General features: G+C 41.8%; 3 protein-coding genes across 4 annotated transcripts; all 3 read right to left on the reverse strand.

Annotated features, from left to right (window-relative positions):
• Positions 1–2124: 2124 nt before the first annotated feature.
• Positions 2125–3565, reverse strand: LOC134178468 (fibulin-1-like). The gene is made up of 6 exons (XM_062645345.1): positions 3548–3565; positions 3411–3474; positions 2883–3020; positions 2693–2812; positions 2595–2615; positions 2125–2549 (listed from the first exon to the last, which is right to left on the reverse strand). The coding sequence occupies exons 1-6, from the start codon at positions 3563–3565 to the stop codon at positions 2125–2127; spliced, it is 786 nt and encodes a 261-aa protein (XP_062501329.1).
• LOC134178289 (IgGFc-binding protein-like) lies at positions 3152–10450 on the reverse strand. 2 transcript variants are annotated; one of them, XM_062645140.1, is made up of 18 exons: positions 10352–10450; positions 8841–10283; positions 8476–8773; positions 7913–8421; positions 7369–7848; positions 7048–7314; positions 6169–6367; positions 5774–6108; positions 5552–5706; positions 5369–5486; positions 5215–5307; positions 5071–5160; positions 4516–4597; positions 4266–4420; positions 3805–4209; positions 3548–3733; positions 3352–3474; positions 3152–3280 (listed from the first exon to the last, which is right to left on the reverse strand). In XM_062645140.1, the coding sequence occupies exons 2-16, from the start codon at positions 10054–10056 to the stop codon at positions 3654–3656; spliced, it is 4482 nt and encodes a 1493-aa protein (XP_062501124.1). In that variant the 5' UTR covers positions 10057–10283; positions 10352–10450; the 3' UTR covers positions 3152–3280; positions 3352–3474; positions 3548–3653. The 2 variants fall into 2 exon arrangements, with proteins under 2 accessions (XP_062501124.1, XP_062501123.1); XM_062645139.1 differs by having other exon boundaries at positions 8841–10295; positions 10352–10426.
• A 5784-nt stretch (positions 10451–16234) lies between these two features.
• LOC134178290 (tenascin-like) lies at positions 16235–21331 on the reverse strand. The gene is made up of 10 exons (XM_062645142.1): positions 21243–21331; positions 21099–21188; positions 20652–20733; positions 20398–20552; positions 19937–20341; positions 19680–19865; positions 19485–19607; positions 17187–17324; positions 16997–17116; positions 16235–16919 (listed from the first exon to the last, which is right to left on the reverse strand). Exons 1-10 carry the CDS (start codon positions 21262–21264, stop codon positions 16429–16431), a joined length of 1812 nt encoding a protein of 603 aa, XP_062501126.1. The 5' UTR covers positions 21265–21331; the 3' UTR covers positions 16235–16428.
• Between the last annotated feature and the right edge of the window lie 626 nt (positions 21332–21957).

A 21957-nucleotide genomic window follows, 5' to 3' on the forward strand; every position in this document is an offset into this window, starting at 1 on the left:
TTAGAAAGTACACTAAGTATACACTTGAGTTTCACTTGTTAAGGCTCTTCTCAGACACAGCTTAAATTTACTGCTTACTACTCTTTAAGATTATTCTATATTGTATGTGGTTCCGCAACGTACATTCGTGTGTCTACTATGTATGTATGTTTTTTATCTTTGACTTGCTACTACAACTGTAGACAAGTACAGTTCGTGATGCGTCCTGACATCCGTATGAGCAGGTCATTTGCTCTTCATCGTTAAGATAGATTTTGTATCATATGAACTGATCACATGTTATAAATGTAGTTGCTGAGTATGACTATTTGCATTTAGTGGGAGGGTACGCACGCATGGTGGGAATATGTGCCTGAAAGAAGAGACGTTGTGTACAACATGGAAAAATGTCAAAAACTGCTAACTGATATTAATGTTTGTTTTTAGTTTATTTCACTATTAAAATGTGAATTCTGCTGCCGTTCCTCGTTTGATTGTTGGTTTAACCTGATGAAAGACATTGATTCTAACTATAAGACAACATTCTTACTTTTATTAGACAAATAATGACATTGTGCAGAACTCTTGAAAATTCAAAACGTTTGTGAAATTTACTTTCTGTATACGTAGACTTTGATAGATTTAGTGGACAACAATGCCTCCTTTTTTGTTTGTAAGATTTATGCTACGGTGAGCAGTTTGTTTGGACCTTGTAACCGAATGTTCTAAATTTTCTACTTTGTGTGTACCTAGGCAAGGATTTTTTACCGAAAACCTTGTAAATAGGAAGCTTAGGCTGAGTACTTATTGCTGCGCACTTTATATACTGTAGTCTGAATGAGCTCTACTTTAAAAAGCACTTTTAGCAGAGGCAGAGGCAGATCGCGTAAAGGGCGCGCAAGCTTAATTTTGAAAACGCTACGTGACTAAATGATTAAATTGCGCATGCGTATTTTATTATACAGCGAGAAAGGCTGCACGTTTCCGGCCATGAACGAGTAGAAAACCTTTATTCGAACGTAGGAGACGTTGTATAGATGAAGAACAACCACATCCAGGAGAGGCTACCACTCTGGATTTACAGAGCCCTCTAGCAGGTACAAAAGTGTGTGGCTGCGTACTGCTAGCAATTCTGCATGAGATATATTGGTTATATGATTATAACACCCAGAATGGCTGAGAGCGCTTCTGAAGGAGGAACAATCTCTGTGTAGCTGTGTAAACTCAGAGCCGCAGTCTTCTACTCTGCTGCTGCTTGTGAATTATCAGATTCAGACAAATATACAGTACGATGACTCATTTAGATGAACACGAGTACCATAGATTTCCCAAATAGGGCCTATGTACTATATCATATCAAACTTGTAGTAAGTATTAGCGAGTTGACAACGACTTCATTTAGAGTGACGTCATAGTAATGGACAGGCTCCCGCCGTTTCGGAAATCCAGGATCCGCCACCGGGAGGATAACCACATTTCATATGAAAATAATGTACATGTGTTCTTGCATGTACTAAAATGTTTGAGGAATAATGCACCGTGGGCATACATGGCGTAGCAGTTGGAGAGTCTAACTAAAGCCTTTCCAATCTTTCTAAGCATTTCAAGCACAAGAACCATGTTTCTCTCAGGTTACCAAACAGTCAACTTAATCTTAGTGTTGTGTGTTGACGACGACTTTAATTATTTGTTTGTACATCAGCATTTCGATATGGTGAAAGCTGAAAGTGTTGAATAAAGTCGTGAGAGGTGAAGTGCGGGTGCCCATCACAATTTTTCGGCAATGGCGGAAGTCTATGCTGTGGTAGTAAAAAGTAAAATGGGGCATGGGCATAATTTGCAGTGTGATTGGTTCGCACCTCCAAACATGAGGATCACGCTACGACGGTGCTGTATGGCACAAAACCGTCATATAATACGTCCAGTTGACGTTACGCTGCGGTGCGCTGGTGTATGTTGAGGCGTCGTATTGTTAACCGGCCTTCAGTTGCTACAAAAAGCACCATCTTTATGCGGTCAGTCTATAATGCAACCAATTCTAAGCTCACTATCGTGACGTTTGACGAAAACGTCGCTCAAGCAGACAATCAGAGCAAAAAAACAAAGCAGTCAGAAACTGTTTAGTTTGCATGCCAGCTCCTATTTCTATGAGCCAGGATTGCACGATCCTCCACTGCAACTCTCCTGTGACGGAGGAGGACGCGGCAATGCAATGTGTGTGTCGGCATTGCAGTGACGAACACTGACCGGCTTACGTCGGTTTTTCATCAGTTTCACACAACTTATTTGCCGGCTTCTTGTGCAGTTGCTCGCGCACGTTGACCATTTGCCCAAAACGTAGCGGCATGGACGTCCACACCGACGTTGCACTCTTTCCTTCTTTCCAAAGTTGAGAATGCAGAATTGGTCGTCGACTTGTCGGTCTGTCTTAGTCGTCTTGTTTGTCTCGAGACAAGAAACCGTACGAGTGACAACTCCATCATCGCACACTCGATTGACCGAGCAGTTCCTTCCCCAATTACTCTTTACCCATCGGTAAGTAACTGCCGGAGGTCGACATAGGAAAGAACCTATTGTGTTTAAGCAAACGGCAGAGGTTGCACAGTTGTGTGTACCTGTCACACACTCGTCTATATCTACAGAAAAGAAACAGGTCTGGTATGAAGAATACAATAATATAATGAATTAGAATTCAATTTGCTAAAGTAGGTACCTTTGCATGTTCGTCTGTCATCAGCTAGTTCGTACCCCAAGCGACATGAGCAGTTGTAAGATCCTTTCGTGTTATGGCATATATGGTCACATAGCAATTCGTTATTGCATTCGTCAATGTCTAGGAGAAGAAATGTTTCATGAATGTTGATAGTCTGCGATTTTACTTGAATTGTATGGCAGCATCTCACCTATACACGTTGCGTTGTCTTCACCCAGAACGTATCCAGCCGTGCAATTGCACCGAAATGTTCCAGGTAAGTTGTCACACAGCTGCTCGCAGTTTTTAAGTCTTAGATCGAATGCTGTTGTGTTGCACTCGTCAATATCTGCAATTGAAATATGTGAAAATCAATGTAACTAACACTCTCTTTCATGATCGGAATCATTGTGATCAAATTTGGCGATCGATAATAAGTCTTTATATATTGTCATGAAAAGATTAAGGGTGGCGGGAAACCTTATGCAGTTTCTTGCAGTGATGTGTTTTGTGGTTTTCCTGGTCTGAACGCTAATAGACTTAAGCACGTGCATCAAGTGCTAGCAGATTGTTACAAAATTTGCACCATTGGTGTTTGCCTTTCTAGTCCTACACAAGTAATTGGACAATAGGGATTGTGCTGATTCATTTAGTTCACTGCAAGTAGACAATTTGTATACCTTCACATGTGCTGTTGTCGTTTAACAGCCGGTATCCGCTCCCGCAATTACACTCGTACGCTTCACAAGTATCAGTGCACAGCTGATCGCACGCGTGGCTTCCTGTAGCGCACTTGTCAACGGCTGCAAACAGCAATACACCAGATGTTAGTTGGCAACAAAATTTGACATGCTAAGGAATGAGAGCTGAATTAACCTTCAAATTGGCAATCATTGCCACAGTGCGTGCTTTCGCAAGAACACTGTCCTGGTGCTACGCATGATCCATGTGACGAGCAATTTCCTGTTCTGTTGTTCGAGTTTCACCAGACCATGTCGCAGAGAGGTCCCGTCCAATCCTCGTCACATTGGCAGCTGTCTAGACCCACACATTTCCCATGTCCTAGGCAGGCAAATCCATTATACGGGTCTACAGTTAAAGTTTGACAATTTGATGTAACGTTATTTACCAACCTGAGCAGTAATGAAGCTTTTGACATGACGGGACTGAACAATCTGCACCCGCCCAGCCCGAAATGCATGAACAAAGATCGGGAGCAATACATGTTCCTCTACCAGAACAGCCTTGTGTGCACTCGAACCTTTCGCAGTAATTGCCATAATAATTACTGTAGCACACACACGTCGTCTCGTTTTGACAGAAACCGTTTCCACTGCAATTGCGCATGTAAGGACAAGCAGTTGTTTTGTTGCAAGCTATTCCAAAGTAGCCAGTATAACACTGACACTGATTACTTTCCACACATTCGCCATTTTCGTGGCAACCGTTTAAATCGTTGCAAGAGAACAAGTTACACGCGCTGCCCTGCCAGCCTGCATTGCAACTGCATATTCCGTTCTCGCTGCATTGTCCATTGCCTGTAGAACATATTAGACCAATAGCAAGATGATGTAACGCTCGACTTCTAATATACCTGAACAGAACCCAAAAGATTCGCAATTCTTTGAATTACACGTGTCACCTCCCCAACCAAAATGACAAAGGCATTGACCTCCTCCAATGCATTTGCCATGAAACGAACAATTGGTAGGGCAGAAGGTGATGTCACCGCAATCAGCTCCGTCGTATCTTCATCATCAATATAGAATGAAATAGACAGCGAGTATGCATATATACCATATATGTGAGGGCCACGATTATACACGGTATGATCTGTTTCTTACCCTGGTCGGCATTTACAGACGTCTGGTGCAACACATGTTCCATGAGAAGGACTCGTGCAATTGTTTACATTTTCACAAAAGGCTGTAAAAGTTATGGCAACGGTTAGTGACAAACTAAACCCGAAACAAGATACAAATGTGTGTGTATGTGTGTGTGTGTGTGTGTGTGTGTGTGTGTGTGTGTGTGTGTGTGTGTGTGTGTGTGTGTGTGTGTGTGTGTGTGTGTGTGTGTGTGTGTGTGTGTGTGTGTGTGTGTGTGTGTATTGAATCTATTCGTACTGTAAAGTACTGTAAATTCTCCCTTTGTGTTTTTCACTCATTAATTTTTTGTAACACTTAGTAAAACGTTTAGAGAAACTGTGCATGATTATTAAAGAATGTCACTAATTTAGTTCATCATATGAGTCTGGTGTACTATGGATAGAAAACTCTAAAACTCTCTTATATTGATAGAAAGACCAATACTATTTTTACTATTTTAAATCACGATTTCTTTTAATAACAGCATCATTGACACAATGAGTAGGACATTTGAAGCTCAACAACGTTGTATACCTTTCTTACAATCTGGTCCAAAGTAACCGATATCACAAACACAGAATCCATTGTTGCATCTGCTGTTTGAGGGACAGCTGCTACATCCACCTGCAAACGATATTGGTAAACGAAAAGTTTATATCCCAATTGAAAATATGTAACCTTGGCTGCAGTCTTCGTCCATCCAATTCTTGACACAGACACACGTTCCGTTGTTGCACTGCCCGTGATTAGAACAGTCATTGGGGCATTTGCCTATACATATCACAAAATGTTTTACTTTTCTCAAAATTTTGCATCTTTTCTTGTAAAACACCTTGCTGAAAAGCTTGTTGCTCAACAAGCGTAACATCTTTTGTAAGACTGAAGTCAAGTACACAGTTTTCCAATAGAGTCTTGCTCAGGTCTTTTGCTCCACATAGTTGTTCAGCTTCCTATTAATATTGTCATGATACATGTACCATTGGCAACAATAAATGCTAGAATAATCTCGACAGACCTGGCGAACATCTTCCTTCAGTTGAGAAAGGCCATAGATAGGTCTGTGGCTTTTGTCAGTGTACGAGAAATCCAGTGGGTCGTCGTGATGAAAATTGGAGTGTGTCCATGACCACATTACGTCTCCATCGTTCTTTACTGTTTGATCAACTCTCCCTAAGCGAAAAAAGTTGCAATAACAGATATATGATGCGATGTATTAAATTTGTTTTCCTAGCCATACAGGCGTTGGCAAACTCGTCTGTATCTGTATACACTTTTCCGTCTGGACCAGTGAAATCGTTGATTTCATTATCGTCCATAAAACCGCATAGTCCTTCTGTTTTTTCAATAAAAGATGCCGTTGGACCGAATTCTGTATTCAAGTATTGGCGTTCCAGCATATTGCTATATCGAACCTCAACCGCGTAAGAAGCTCCATTTGCGAACTGAAAGACGTAAGTTGCAATAGAACCCATCGATCTGTGAGGCTCAATGTACATTTGGACTTGGCCTGATGCGAGTGTGTGTGTAGTTGGATAGGCATTCCAATCATTAGTAAGCAGGTCACCAGCAATTCTAGACATTCAGACAATGTGAGTGTTGCGCCGTTTGATTGATATTCAACATTATTTTTACCTCACTGTAGGAAGCGAGTCTGCACCATTTGTTGTATTGAGAGTACAAATAGTTGTCGACGTGTTGCCCGTTTTGATGGCTACAGCTCCTGTAAACGATGTCGCTTTGTATTGGAAAAATCGTATTTGTATTCCAAAGTCATTTTCCTGGCTTCTGCAATCCCAAAACTCTCCAATACCAAAGTAGTCAAAATCTATTCCTGAAAAGACAGACACAATGTTGTAATGTTATGGAATGTTATACAATAATTTTCTGCAACAATTCAGTGGATCAGTTAAAATACAGATGATTACGGTTACCATTTACAGGTTAAATCGATCAGCATAGTAATGCTGGTTTAGAATAATACCAAACGCTTTCGGTGCGAAAAGCGGCTGTGAGATAGTAACAGCCCAAAAAAAATTTGAATAGAGTTGGTATCGATCTAATTGGAATACCTTAGCACTTGGACTGTTTTTGATAAAATAGCCTTTCAGGCAGATCATCCTTTGCTATGTGATAACAGTTGTTGTCCTCATTGTACAGTTTTGTCTATATATACAGGTTGGGAAGAAGTCAGTCACAATTAAATGTTTTTCTCTTATGAGCTTTTTACTTGCTGTTTAGATTAGACACTTACTAGAACTTTAATAAATTAAGTGTAATGTATTGTACTCCCTTTTCGTAAGCAGCCGGAAGGTGTTGATTGATTGCTAACACAGCTCATCACCCGGATGATGTTCATCTGTTAAATTTGTCATCGATTGTTGAATAATGTAGGTCAACATGACACAAAGTCTTAGAGGGAGCAGCTTGTTTATTCATTACAAAGGCCGAGCACGGCGCACGGACTGTGGCATTAATCATAGTTAAACAACATCTGGTTCCTACTGTGCGTACCATCAACGGTTGTTAGATGAGGATCACCGGAACGCCGAACCCTTTGCCTTCGGTCACAGCATTGTCCCAGCCATCGAGGCTGACACGAACATTGAGGCTGCGATTCTCCAAATCTTGTCACGCAAACTCCTCTTCCAGAGCAATCTTGTAGTCCATCGCCTTTGCATCCACAATCGGGTTGATCGCAGCATGTTCCTTGCCAGCCCGGAAAACACAAGCAAAACGAGTCTTTGCCATTTCCGTCGATGATACCGTGACCGGAACAAACTAAAAATATGTACAATGTGACAACAACATCTTGAATCAAAATATTTAAATTACTAGCGCCGTCTGGACAAGCAGGCACCGTTCCAGAGTTTTGTGTGCATCGACCTCTTCTGCTGTCTAACCAGTCAGTCCATTTCCAATCATTCTTTGTATTTAGATTTTCTGATACGCATAAAGCGGCGTTGAAGTCGCATTCGCAGCAAAACTTTTTGCATTTGCTTCCTTCTTCGCTCAAGAGAATTTCTTGACAAAATCCTTGAGCATTCTCCCAGTAGCTGCATCCCGCTGAATAGACAGTACTGACAGTATTGTAACAATCGCAGTCTGGCGGTGCCTTGTCGTAGCACGACAGTCTCGTCTGACAGCAACGGTCCGTGGAATCGACCGGGTCTCTGGGTGATAGAGACCTGACTTGAAGTGATCGTTTGGGTACGCAATAACATCCATAGTTCTCCCATGCATTCGGATTTTGATACGTGGCACATTTAATGTGAAATAAAAAGTCGACGGTGATCTCTTTAAATTCGGATTTAGCTGGATCAACATTTCAAATAGAATGAGCTTATAATGTAAAATTTGTAGAGATGTGATCATGTACCTAAGTAGGGATATGGGTAGTAATAATCATAATCAGAAATCTCTGTGTCTGCTGCTATTGGAGGTACTCCTCCTGGGCATTTGTCTTCGGATGGTACCACACACGTCTCTGACTGACTGTCTTCAGTGCACTGTCCTCCACGAATGACATCGAAGCATTTCTCGAAGTTGGTGCACGCTCTTGTCCATCTGCTACACCACCTCTCTGATCCGGGAACTTCTAATGAATTTCCACGATCCTGCACAGATTTGTCGTTACAGGTTTCTTTGCAGTCTAAGAAGTAAATTTCGCTTGAAAATGGATTTGCTATATTGTCTAAAGCCATCGTAACACAATGATGGAAGAACCAAGTAGGACACTGCTGATCACTGTCTTTCGGTCCGCTTCCTGTTCCCGACATACACCGCTGTTGCGTCTCACACCAACCACAACCACTTGTAGATGTGCACGATGAGCAAGACGAGAAATGCGGACAAACGTTGACAGAACACGCAGAGCCGGCCCAACCACTAGAGAAATAGTAATTTGTTAATTGCAGTACCGATGGACATGATAACCTTTACCTTGCACATTGACACAGATTTGGTGCTATGCACGTGCCGTGTCCTGAACAATCGTTTTTCAGAGTACAAAATGGTTTTAAACATTGTGATCCAGCCCATCCCACAAGGCACAGACAAGGTCCATCGCTTCGACAAATTCCGTTAGGTGAACAATCGCAATCTTTATTCGACAACTCGCACGTGCGTAAGTCGGGTTGAATAACAAATCCGTTGTTGCATGCGCATTGGAATGATCCAACGGTGTTGATGCAAATGTGTTGACAAGGAGATGGTATCTCTTCAATGCATTCATCAACATCTGAAAGAGATAATGTCTAGATATTAGTAAACGCTCTAAAGTTAATTTATGGAAGGTTACTTGCAACCTTGAGTAACTGTAGTTTCAACGATGCACTCTCCATGAAGTTGTAAACCACCAGGGTAACCGTACGCGTCCCACGACGCATATCCGTAAGCAATTAGACCGAATTTGGCTCTCCGTATGTGATGAAGCCGATGACTTCCTATAGATACCAGAATGGAAGTACCTACTAGGCTTGTTTCAGGAATTGAGTGCCAAGTAGTGTCTGATGGCAATGGCTGGTCATCTAACCGCAGTCCAGATGTTTCATCGTTTTCTATTATTAGATTTACGTAGTTCGTAAATGCAACCGGCGAGGCAGCAGGTGTGCTGATTATATATCGGTGGCGATACTGCTCTATAGATGGTATTATTGCCATGAATGGATCCGACGTCACACCGTCGACAGTAGATCCTTTAGAAAACTGTACTAATAATATTGGTTCATCGGTTTCTATAGACGCAAAAGTAGTGCTGGAGGCATTCATTTCATAAAACTGACCAGAACTGAGCGTCGTCTCGACTATCCCATTCATTTTAACACTTGTTCCATCTCTAGCTGCCACCAAACGAAAGACATCACCACTTGTGCGAAGTGCTAAAGGAGATGTAACGAATGTAGTTCCTAGAGTTGTCACAGGTGGAATTTGCTCTGCTAGATGATCGCAATCAAAGGATCCTAGAGGTACAGTAGCGCACACATGTCCTCCAAATACAGACACGGGTTTGTCGGAATAGATTAGCGTGCCTGTCAGGTCGGTACCAGTTAGCTGCAGGGTTTGCAGTCTGTTTAGTGTATACGAAGCTTTTTCTCCTTGATCGTAGTTGTTCTTTCCGTCGGATGCTGTTGAAGATAGTTGAATTGTTAAGGTGGTGTCGTCGCGAATGGCTACAATAGCGAGAATGCTAGAATAGTCCCATGGCTGCAGTATTATGTATGAGGAAATTACGTATTCGTGTCCTTGAACTGAAGTTGGAAGTGCAAGGAAAGCGTCGGTACTATACAATATTTGATTTAAGCCATAGACTGTCATATCTTCCGAGCTTGTTACTAAAATGCCTTTTTCTTCAATTCCAGAAGTTAGGGCAATTGTATGCGGTAGCTGTACTGCTTTCAGTTCATTTGCTTGAAGAGCACCGGTCATCATTTCCCCTTGCCCCGGAACCTCTACTTTGTACGTCAGTGCTTTTGACGAGGTGAGAAAGAGCACGAGTGTTGGAGCTTCTTTGTAGTTACTCATAAATGCAAGTACGAATTCTTTCCCAGAATTACTGTTTTGCACACCTGTAAAATAGAGTACTCGCAGCAAGTGTGAAGCTCACTTGCTTTCGATTTACGTGTTCTTACAGCAATTTTCGTCTGATTTGTCATTGCAATCTACATTGCCATCACATCGTTTTTCTGATGATAAACACTGGCCATTTGTGCAGATAAATTGACCAGATGAACACGACTGCTGTGAAATGGCTAGTAAAATCACTAAACATTCAGACAATGAACCGTCGATTAGCTATTTTGAATATCTATTTGAATACCACTTATCAGCAATGATGCCAAAACACTTGTCCAGACTATGGCAAACGTAACAGAACGACTCATCTGTACATACAGCTAACAATTCTGATCAAGAGGCAGCGACAAGATCGTGTAGTGCGACTGTGGTGTGACTCAACAAGCGTTGCATATCGTTTAGCGGAAGCATTTGTGTGTTCAGCCAATTAACACCACTATCACCACAGCATCATTCTGTTTCTGACGTCCTTTATATGATAATGGCAGGTTAGTATTCGCTTAAATAAGTTAAATTCAGTAGAGCCAAACAACAACATAACCTAACATGACATGCGAGCGATGCCAAATGTTTTGCTGTACCTAGTGGTAGATCTCTATATATTTGCTGGTCGGGGTGTGTTGCATAAACCTTGAGAGTTTGGAGTGTTCCATAGACGAACAGCACTTTTGTATGTACAAAGTCTATTAAGCAATGGAAAGCTATAGATTTCATCAAGGTCAAGAAGCGGAACTGGAAGCAACATTCTTTGGCATCTGCCGCAGTACAAAAAGGATAAATATGTCAGTTCTAGTAAGTCTGTAATCGAGACTCCTGATTGTACTCTAGGCTATCACACCACAGTCGCACTACACGATCTTGTCGCTGCCTCTTGATCAGAATTGTTAGCTGTATGTACAGATGAGTCGTTCTGTTACGTTTGCCATAGTCTGGACAAGTGTTTTGGCATCATTGCTGATAAGTGGTATTCAAATAGATATTCAAAATAGCTAATCGACGGTTCATTGTCTGAATGTTTAGTGATTTTACTAGCCATTTCACAGCAGTCGTGTTCATCTGGTCAATTTATCTGCACAAATGGCCAGTGTTTATCATCAGAAAAACGATGTGATGGCAATGTAGATTGCAATGACAAATCAGACGAAAATTGCTGTAAGAACACGTAAATCGAAAGCAAGTGAGCTTCACACTTGCTGCGAGTACTCTATTTTGCAGGTGTGCAAAACAGTAATTCTGGGAAAGAATTCGTACTTGCATTTATGAGTAACTACAAAGAAGCTCCAACACTCGTGCTCTTTCTCACCTCAGCAAAAGCACTGACGTACAAAGTAGAGGTTCCGGGGCAAGGGGAAATGATGACCGGTGCTCTTCAAGCAAATGAACTGAAAGCAGTGCAGCTACCACATACAATTGCCCTAACTTCTGGAATTGAAGAAAAAGGCATTTTAGTAACAAGCTCGGAAGATATGACAGTATATGGCTTAAATCAAATATTGTATAGTACCAATTAACTCTGATATTTAGAGCTAAATCAAGAGAAAGACTCTATGCAAACGAGGGAGTTCCCCTGGCAGGCCTCTCTGTATATACTAATGGTGTGACGTATTTCTTACAATACAGTCTTTACATGCAGGCTCGCAAGTTTTGAGTCTGTGTACGCAAATACCTGCAAACAGGCCAGTTCATCTGCCTGTCGGGGTGGTGTGGAGTGCGGTGGGAGCTTGTGTGTAGAGTAGTGTCTAGACCACACGAAGACTCTTGAAAGCAAATTGGACTGCCCGTAATTACGTAAGAATGCAGGTTGAGAATTGCCCAAGAAAAATTGTGGAATACATTTCACTTTGCTTTCCTAGGAAACTGAAAGACAACTTCAGTTGGGTAGACTGTCTAGATACGCCAATCTGAGCTGCCCTGCACTTCATATTAGACCTGCCTTGCTACTCAACGTTACTGATTTCGAGGCAAACAGCAGCATGTGAAATGAGGGTTCTATACCAGAGTGGCAAATGCTCCACAGTTGACAGTTCATTTACCATGTGTATTGGTTGTAGTTGTCCAGACAATGCACCTCGAACAACCTGCAGCGGACATCAGCTTGTGATGTTCTAGAGGTTACAAAAATGAGTAAATGCATGCATTTGTTGTGCACAAAGCGCAGACTTGGACAATCCATGGATTGAACGTTATCATTAATCCATGGATTGCCTGTACCAACCGTGGATCGCCAATACAAACCATGCATACCTCTATAATCCTAGCTAACAATAACGGTGCGTGACCATTTCGTCCATTCCATTTTCAATTCTCGGCAACAATTGAATATTGAATTAGAAATTGAAAATAGCCTACAAGTTGCTTGCAATTTCAATATTCAATTCTATTGAAAATTGAAAATTGATTGATCGACGTACTATAATTATTTGCAGATTAAAATGAATATTGAAAACACACCTAATTTTTAACCAATTTCCTTTTTCAATGCAATGAAATATTGAAATTACAAGCACGTTAGTTGAATTTTTAATGTTAAATTCAATATTCAATTTAATTTAAAAATTAAATATTAAATTTTGAATTTGAGTGGCCAATTCGTCTATTCCATTTTTAATTTTTGAAGCAAATTGAAAATTCAATGTCAAATTAATAATTGACTTGCGTTGCTTGCTCTTACAATATTCCATTACATTGAAAATAGAAATTGATTGAAGACCAATTGTCATTTCAATATTCATTTACTTTGCAAGTAGATTCAATCTTTCCATCCGTCCAATTTTCGTAAATTATGAATATTAGAATAGAGCCTCCGATGCAATTTTCTTTCTCCGTACTAAATGTAAATAGAAAGTTACCCGCAGCTGCTAGCGCGAGCGATATCTCATAAACGGCATAATGACACCGCGCGGGCGGTCGCCGGTGACTTCAATATTCAATTCTATTGAAAGACGAAAGTTGGTTCTAGCTTAGCCACGCCCAGCCACGCCTCTGACACGCATGCAATGTAATGCAATTAAGAGATGAATGAGAAAGCCTCGACAGGCACGCGACCGACCTCTCACAACAAGTCGGTAAGCACTTGCACCTGGCTCTCGTCAACGGTCACGCTTAGGTGTGAGATATTCCTTGCAGCGATGAGCGAAGGAAGCCCGTTGCATGGAGGCACGCGTCTAGGCCATCTATAATCAACGAGATCAACATCTAGCCTACACTGGAAAGTTGACGTCTAGTCGATTTGGAAAGACTCTAAGCAACTATCTAGCTACAGGACACTTGCGTGGATCATCTAGACCACGCCTCAAATATCTGACGGGGAAGCCCCAGCCGGTATCTATCATCTCACGATATAACGGCAGGTCGTGCATTCTCTCCACTCTCGATCTCCATGGACGAAGTTGACGAAGATTTTGTTCGGAAGCGAGTCGAAGTGGGTCATAGTCATGCTGTCATCAGTGAAGAATTACAGACGATGTTTCCAGGACTTCGGGGACCTAGCGAACTAGCATGACTATTGCCCTCTTCGACTCTCTTCCGAACAAAGTCTTCGTCAACTTCGTCCATGGAGATCGAGAGTGGAGAGAATGCACGACCTGCCGTTATATCGTGAGATGATAGATACCGGCTGGGGCTTCCCCGTCAGATATTTGAGGCGTGGTCTAGATGATCCACGCAAGTGTCCTGTAGCTAGATAGTTGCTTGGAGTCTTTCCAAATCGACTAGACGTCAACTTTCCAGTGTAGGCTAGATGTTGATCTCGTTGATTATAGATGGCCTAGACGCGTGCCTCCATGCAACGGGCTTCCTTCGCTCATCGCTGCAAGGAATATCTCACACCTAAGCGTGACCGTTGACGAGAGCCAGGTGCAAGTGCTTACCGACTTGTTGTGAGAGGTCGGTCGCGTGCCTGTCGAGGCTTTCTCATTCATCTCTTAATTGCATTACATTGCATGCGTGTCAGAGGCGTGGCTGGGCGCGGCTAAGCTAGAACCAACTGTCGTCTTTCAATAGAATTGAATATTGAAGTCACCGGCGACCGCCCGCGCGGTGTCATTATGCCGTTTATGAGATATCGCTCGCGTTAGCAGCTGCGGGCAACTTTCTATTTACATTTAGTACGGAGAAAGAAAATTGCATCGGAGGCTCTATTCTAATATTCATAATTTACGAAAATTGGACGGATGGAAAGATTGAATCTATTTGCAAAGTAAACGAATATTAAAATGACAATTGGTCTTCAATCAATTTCTATTTTCAATGTAATGGAATAGTGTAAGAGCAAGCAACGCAAGTCAATTATTAATTTGACATTGAATTTCAATTTGTTTCAAAATTAAAAATGGAATAGACGAATTGGCCACGCAAATTCAAAATTTGATACTTAATTTTTAAATTAAATTGAATATTAAATTTAACATTAAAAATTGCACTAACGTGCTTGCAATTTTAATATTCCATTGTATTGAAAAAGGAAATAAGTTAAAAATTAAGTATGCTTTCAATATTCATCTTAATCTGTATATAATTATAGTCCGTCGATGAATCAATTTTCAATTTTTAATAGAATTAAATATTGAAATTGCAAGCAACTTGTAGGCTATTTTCAATTTCTAATTCAATATTCAATTGTTGCCGGGAATTAAAAATGAAATGGACGAAATGGTCACGCACCTTCCTCGTTTGACTGATTGATTTAACTTGACAAAAGACATTGATTTTAACTGTAGCAGAACATTCTTACTTTTAATAGGCAAATAATGACATTGTACAGAACTTTTGAAAATTCAAAAGATTGTGAAATTTACTTTCTGTACACGCATACTTTGATAGATTTAGTAGAGAACGTTGCGTTCTATTTTTGTTCGTAAATTTGATTCTACGTTGAACAGTTTGTTTGGACCTTGTAACCAAATTTTGTAAATTTCGTACTTTGCGTATATGCATGCAAGGATTTTTTTACCGAAAACATTGTAAACAAGAAGCTCAGGCTGAATACTTAGCGCTGAACACTTTATATATATATATATACTGTACTCTGAATGAGCTCCAATTTAAATGAGCACTTTTAGTGGTTGCAGTGGCGGATCTACATAGTATGGGCGCAAAAGACGCACGCGCGCCATTTTGAAAACGCCACGTGACTAAAGGATTAAATTGCGCATGCGTGTTTAATTGTGACCTTGCACGTTTATGGCCATGAAAGAGCAACACTTAGAACTCTTCTTCGAACGTAAGAGACGTCACATAGATGAAGAACAACAAAATCCAGGACTGGCTACCACTTTAGAATTACAGAGCCCTCTACCAGGTACAAAATTGAGTAGCTACTGATATCAATTCTGGGTGAGATGTATTTGTTATATGATTGCAGCACCCAGAATGGCTGAGAGCGCTTCTGAAGGAGGAACAATCTCTGTGTCGCCGTGTAAACTCAGAGGCACAATCTTCCACTCTGCTGCTGCTTGTGAATTAAATTATCACATTCAGACAAACATACTGTACGATGACTATGTTAGATAAACACAAGTACCGTAGATTTTTAAAATAGGGCTAATGTACTGTATCATATCAAAGTTTTAGTAAGTATTAGCTAGTTGACAACGACTTCATGTAGAGTTACGTCATAGTAAGGGACATGCGCCCCCGTTTCGAAATCCTGGATTTGCCACCCAGAGGATAACCACTTTTCATGCATATACTAAAATTTTTGGGAACAATTCACCGTTTGCACGTATCGCGTAGCAGTTTGGAGAGACGAAAGCTTTCCCAATCTTTCTAGGCATGTCAAGCAGAAGCGCCATGTTTCCCTCAGGTTACCAAACAGTCAACATAATCTTAGTATAGTGTGTTGACGACGACATTAATAATTTGTTTGTACATCAGCATTTTCGTACGGTGAAGGCTGAAAGTGTTAAATAAAGTCGTGACAGGTGAAGTACGGGTGCCCATCACAATTGCTCGGCAATGGCGTACGTCTATGCTGTGGTAGTAAAAAGTAAAACTGGGAATGGGCGTAATTTGTAGTGTGATCGGTTTGCCTTTCCTTGAGGACCACGCTACGACGGTGCTGCGAGGCACATAATCGTCATATGCGATGCATTGAACTAATAATACGCCCATTTGAAGTTACGCTGGTGTATGTTGAGGCGTAATATTGTGAACCGGCCTTTAGTGGCTACAAACAGCACCATCGTTATGCTGTCAGTGTATAACACAAACAATTCTAAGCTCACTATCGTAACGTTTGACGAAAACGTCGCTCAAGCAGACAATCACAGAAAAAAAACGAAGCAGTCAGAAACTGTTTAGTTCGCATGCCAGCTCCTATTTCTATGAGCCAGGATAGCACAATCCTTCAATGCAACTCTCGTGTGACGGAGGAGGATTCGGCAAAGGAATGTGTGTGTCAGCTTTGCAGTGACGAACACTGACCGGCTTACGTCGGTTTTTCATCAGTTTCACACAACTTATTTGCCGGCTTCTTGTGCAGTCGCTCGCGCAAGTTGACCATTTGCCAAAAACGTAGCGGCATGGACTTCCACACCGACGTTGCACTCGTTCCTTCCTTCGAACGGTGAAAATGCAGAATTGGTCGTCGACTTGTCGGTCTGCCTTAGTCGTCTTGTTTGTCTCGAGACAAGAAACCGTACGAGTGACAACTCCAGCACCGCACACTCGATTGACCGAGCAATTCTTGCCCCACTTACCCTCTACCCATCGGTAAGTAACTCCCGGAGGTCGGCATAGGAAAGAACCTATTGTGTTTAAGCAAACGGCAGAGATGGGACAGTTGTGCGTACCTGTAACACACTCGTCTATATCTACAGAAAATAAACAGGTCTGGTATAAACAATACAATGATATAATGAATTAGAATTCGATTTGCTAAAGTCGGTACCTTTGCAGGTTCGTCCATCATCAGCTAGTTCGTACCCCAGGCGACATGAGCAGTTGTAAGATCCTTTCGTGTTATGGCATATATGGTCGCATAGCGATTTGTTATTGCATTCATTAATTTCTAGGAGAGGAAATGTTTCATGAATGTTAATAGCCTTCGATTTTATTTGAATTGCATGGAAGCATCTCACCTATACACGAGGCGTTGTCTTCACCCAGAACGTATCCAGCCTTGCAATTGCACCGAAATGTTCCAGGTAAGTTGTCACACAGCTGCTCGCAGTTATTAAGTCTTAGATAGAATGCTGTTGTGTTGCACTCGTCAATATCTGCAATTGAAGTATGTGCAAATCAATGTAACTACCGTATTTCCGCGCTTTAAACGGCATGCCGGTAAAACCGGGGTTTACCAAGAACAGTGTCAACCCTTTCTGGTACCCTAAACCGGCATGCCGGTATAGAGTGAGGTATGCCGATATAGAGTGGGGTAGCCTTGGACTCAGGTCTCGAGTGCGCGACCACGTAATGCTAGTGCGCATGCCTGCTGATGGCGGACGACGTCCAGTCGACGACATCCTGCTCTTCCAAGAAAGGAAGAAAATCGTACACGATTCAGAAGAAGATGGAAGTTTTGTCGAGGTTGGCAGAGCTGGGTGGAAACGTGGCGGGAACAGCTCGGGAATGCGGAGTACCGAGAAGTTGCGTGCAAGACTGGTCGAAGGCTGAGAATCAGATCGAAGCAATGAAGAATGACAAGCAGATTTCAACAAGAAAGAGCAGAAGATCCTCCGCAATGGCTGGATCAGATGGAGCCAAGAGAAGAGCTTGGTATCCTGAACTAGAAACGGAGTTGTCGTCGTGGGTAGACAAAAGACGTGCTGAGGGCATAACTGTCAGTGGGAGATGTATCAAGCTACAAGCTCGAAAGCTCTATGACGATATGTCTGAGGACGAAGAAGGCGTTGACTTCCATTTTTCCAACGGCTGGCTGGACAGATTTTGTAAGCGCCATAACCTAACTTCAAGGGCTGTAACTTCGCAGGGTCAAAAAGTTCCTAGTAATGCCAAGCAGCTAGCAGAGGAGTTCTTTGCTTTCTTGGATGGAAAGTATGCCGAATATCAATATCCCCTGAAAGCAATTGGCGGGATGGATGAGACACCCCTCTACTTTGACCTACCGAGTTCAAGGACCTACGACACTCGAGGTGTGAAGTCAGTGAAGGCGAACACTACCGGCAAAGAAAAGGTACGGTATACAGTGGTGCTTTCAGCTATGGCAGATGGGACAAAGCTTCCCTCTATTGTGATCTTCAGAAACTTGAAGAACATACCAAAGGGAAAATTTCCAAAAGATGTTGTTGTTCAAGTCGCTACGAAAGGGTCAATGACGTCTGAATTAATGAATACCTGGAAAAGAGGGGTATGGAGCAAACGGCCTCAGGGTATGTTTAAACCTAAATCTCTCATAGTTTATGACAGCGCAACAAGTCATGTCAAGAAGACTGTCCTATCTTCATTCCATCAGCATTACTCTACGGATGTGGCAGTCATTCCAGGAGGAATGACACCACTCTTACAGCCAGCGGACGTTTCTTGCAATAAACCTTTCAAAGGTCTAATGAAGGATAAATGGATACAATGGCTAGCTGATGGTAAAGCTCATTACACCAAAACTGGAAAGAGAAAACCTGCTTCTTATGAGATCATAGTCAATTGGGTATCTCTATCTTGGAAGGAGATATCCGAAGACATCATCAGAATGTCCTTCGTCAACTGTGGCATTCTCAGAAATCAAGGAGATGCTGGTAACTACCACTGCAGACTCGCAAGTATATTTAATGACCTTCCACCACTGGATGAAGCTCTGCCATCAGTGGCAACAGAAGAGCACACCGGCATTTCCGACGATGAATGCTCTTCCCAAGAAAGTGACGACGATGACAAAGACTGTCTGTAGTACGTTACAGTAGGGAGTGCATGCTTCTCTTTCTGTATTAGTGTTAATGTTAAGTATGTCTGTTTATCCACACAAAGCTCTGCAACTTTCCATTTCAACACTTGGTGAAGGATGTTTGTAATTTTACCCCTCTAGACACCGGCATGCCGGTATGCCCCGGGGTATAGCGGCACTTGCTAGACCCCGTTATAAACCGGCATGCCGTTTAAAGCGCGGAAATACGGTAAAACTTTCGGTCATAATCGGAAATTGTGATTAAGTTTTGGCGACGGCGACTGATGATAAGTCTTTATATATTGTTGTATATATAAGGATTAAAGGTGGCGGGAAACCTCATGCAGATTGTTGCAGTGATGTATTTGGTCGTTTTCCTGGTTTGAACGTTAATAGGACTAACCACATGCATCAAGTGCGAGCAGATTGTTACACAATTTGGACCATTGGTGTTTGCCTTTCTAGTCCTACACTAGTAATTGGACAATGTGGATTGTGCTGATTCATTTAGTACACTGCATGTATATAATTTGTATACCTTCACATGTGCTGTTGTCGTTTAACAGCCGGTATCCGCTCCCGCAATTACACTCGTAACCTTCACAAGTATCAGTGCACAGCTGATCGCACGCGTGGCTTCCAGTAGCGCACTCGTCAGCGGCTACAAACGGCAATATAAGAGATGTTAGTTGTCAGCAAATTGGACATGCTAAGAAATGAGAGCTGAATAAACCTTCAAATTGGCAATCATTGCCACAGTGCGTGCTTTCGCAAGAACACTGTCCTGGTGCTACGCATGATCCATGTGACGAGCAATTTCCCGTTCTGTTGTTCGAGTTGCACCAGACCATGTCGCAGAGAGGTCCCGTCCAATTCTCGTCACATTGGCAGCTGTCCAGAACAACACATTTCCCATGTCCTAGGCAGGCAAATCCATTATACGGGTCTACAGTTAAAGTTTGACAATTTGATGTAACGTTATTTACCAACCTGAGCAGTAATGAAGCTTTTGACATGACGGGACTGAACAATCTGCACCCGTCCAGCCCGAACTGCATGAACAAAGATCGGGAGCAATACATGTTCCTCTACCAGAACATCCTTGTGTGCACTCGAACTTGTCGCAGTAATTGCCATAATAACTACTGTAGCACACACACGTCGTCTCGTTTTGACAGAAACCGTTTCCACTGCAATTGCGCATGTCCGGACAAGCAGTTGTTTCGTTGCAAGCTATTCCAAAGTAGCCAGTATAACACTGACACCGATTACTTCCCACGCATTCGCCATTTTCGTGGCAACCGTTTAAATCGCTGCAAGAGAACAAGTTACACGCGCTGCCCTGCCAGCCTGCATTGCAAATGCATGTTCCGTTCTCGCTGCATTGTCCATTGCCTGTAGAACATATTAGAACAATAGCAAGATGATGTAACGCTCGACTTCTAATATACCTGAACAGAACCCAAAAGATTCGCAATTCTTTGAATTACACGTGTCTCCTCCCCAACCAAAATGACAAAGGCATTGACCACCTCCAATGCATTTGCCATGAAACGAACAATTGGTAGGGCAGAAGGTGATGTCACCGCAATCAGCTCCGACGTATCTTCATCATCAACATAGAATGAGATAGAGACAGCAAGCATGCATATATACCGTTTATATGTGACGGCGACGATTGCAAACGGTATGATCTGTCTCTTACCCTGGGCGGCATTTACAGACGTCTGGTGCAACGCAAGTTCCATGAGATGGACTCGTGCAATTGTTTACATTTTCACAAAAAGCTGTAAATGTTATGGCAACTATTAGTGACAAACGAACTTCGAATATAGATTCATATATATATATATATATATATATATTGAATCTATTTGTACTGTAAAGTTCTGTGAATTCTTACCTTCTGTTTTTCATTCCTTTAAATTTTTATAACACTTAGTAAAACGTTTAGAAAAACTGTGCATGATTATTGAAGAATGTCACTAATTTAGTTCATCATATGATTCTAGTGTACCATGGATAGAAAAATCTAAAATGTTAGCTTATTGATAGAAAGACCTATATTGTTTTTACTAATGTACAATTTCTTTTGATAACAGTATCGTTGACACAATGAGGAGGACATGTAAAGCTCAACGATGTTGTATACCTTTCTTGCAATCTTGTCCAAAGTAACCGATATCACAGACACAGAATCCATTGTCGCATCTGCTGTTTGAGGGACAGCTGCTACATCCACCTAGAAACGTTATTGCTAAACGCAAAGTTTACATACAAATTGAAAATATGTAACCTTGGCTGCAGTCTTCGCCCATCCAATTCTTGACACAGACACACGTTCCGTGGTTGCACTGTCCATGATTAGAACAGTCATTGGGGCATTTGCCTATACATATCACAAAAGGGTTTACTTTTCTCAAAAATTTGCATCTCTTTTTGTAACACCTTGCTGAAAAGCCTGTTGTTCAACAAGAGTAACATCGTTTGTAAGACTGAAGTCAAGTACACAGTTTTGCAATAGAGTCTTGCTCAGATCTTTGGCTCCACATCGTTGTTCAGCTTCCTACACGATTTCTGTCATGATACATGTACTATTGGCAACACTAAATGCTAGACCAATCTCGACAGACCTGGCGAACATCTTCGTCCAGCTGAGAAAGGCCATAGACAGGCCTGTGCCTTTGGTCAGTGTACGAGAAATCCAGTGGGTCGTCGGGATGAAAATTGGAGTGTGTCCATGACCACATTACGTCTTCATTTTTCTTTACTGTTTGATCAACTCTCCCTAAGCGACAAAATTTACAATAACAGATATATGATGCGATCTATTTAATTTCTTTCCCTAGCCATACAGGCGTTGGCAAACTCGTCTGTATCTGTATACACTTTTCCGTCTGGACCAGTGAAATCATTGATTTCGTTATCGTCCATGTAACCGCAGAGTCCTTCGGTTTTTTCAATAAAAGATGCCATTGGACCGAATTCTGTATTCAAGTATTGGCGTTCCA

This window comes from Corticium candelabrum, chromosome 4, assembly GCF_963422355.1.
Source record: "Corticium candelabrum chromosome 4, ooCorCand1.1, whole genome shotgun sequence".
NCBI classification, from domain to species: Eukaryota; Metazoa; Porifera; class Homoscleromorpha; order Homosclerophorida; family Plakinidae; genus Corticium; species Corticium candelabrum.

What these genes read in the sequence shown, in the direction of transcription:
- LOC134178468 (XM_062645345.1), bottom strand. An exon ending in TGCACTGATACTTGTGAAGC is followed by an intron (nt 3,021 to 3,410) that starts GTACGAGTGTAA and finishes TTTCAATTGCAG; the next exon opens with ATATTGACGAGTGCAACACA. An exon ending in TATAGACGAGTGTGTGACAG is followed by an intron (nt 2,550 to 2,594) that starts GTACACACAACT and finishes TAAACACAATAG; the next exon opens with GTTCTTTCCTATGTCGACCT.
- LOC134178289 (XM_062645140.1), bottom strand. Translation starts at nt 10,056, where the DNA reads ATGAGTAACTACAAAGAAGCTCCAACACTCGTGCTCTTTCTCACCTCG. An exon ending in TCATCTAACAACCGTTGATG is followed by an intron (nt 6,368 to 7,047) that starts GTACGCACAGTA and finishes CTGTCTTTTCAG; the next exon opens with GAATAGATTTTGACTACTTT. An exon ending in GCAACAAGCTTTTCAGCAAG is followed by an intron (nt 5,308 to 5,368) that starts GTGTTTTACAAG and finishes TGATATGTATAG; the next exon opens with GCAAATGCCCCAATGACTGT.
- LOC134178290 (XM_062645142.1), bottom strand. Translation starts at nt 21,264, where the DNA reads ATGGGCGAAGACTGCAGCCAAG. An exon ending in CAATGATTGCCAATTTGAAG is followed by an intron (nt 19,608 to 19,679) that starts GTTTATTCAGCT and finishes TGCCGTTTGTAG; the next exon opens with CCGCTGACGAGTGCGCTACT. An exon ending in CGACAACAGCACATGTGAAG is followed by an intron (nt 17,325 to 19,484) that starts GTATACAAATTA and finishes CTTCAATTGCAG; the next exon opens with ATATTGACGAGTGCAACACA.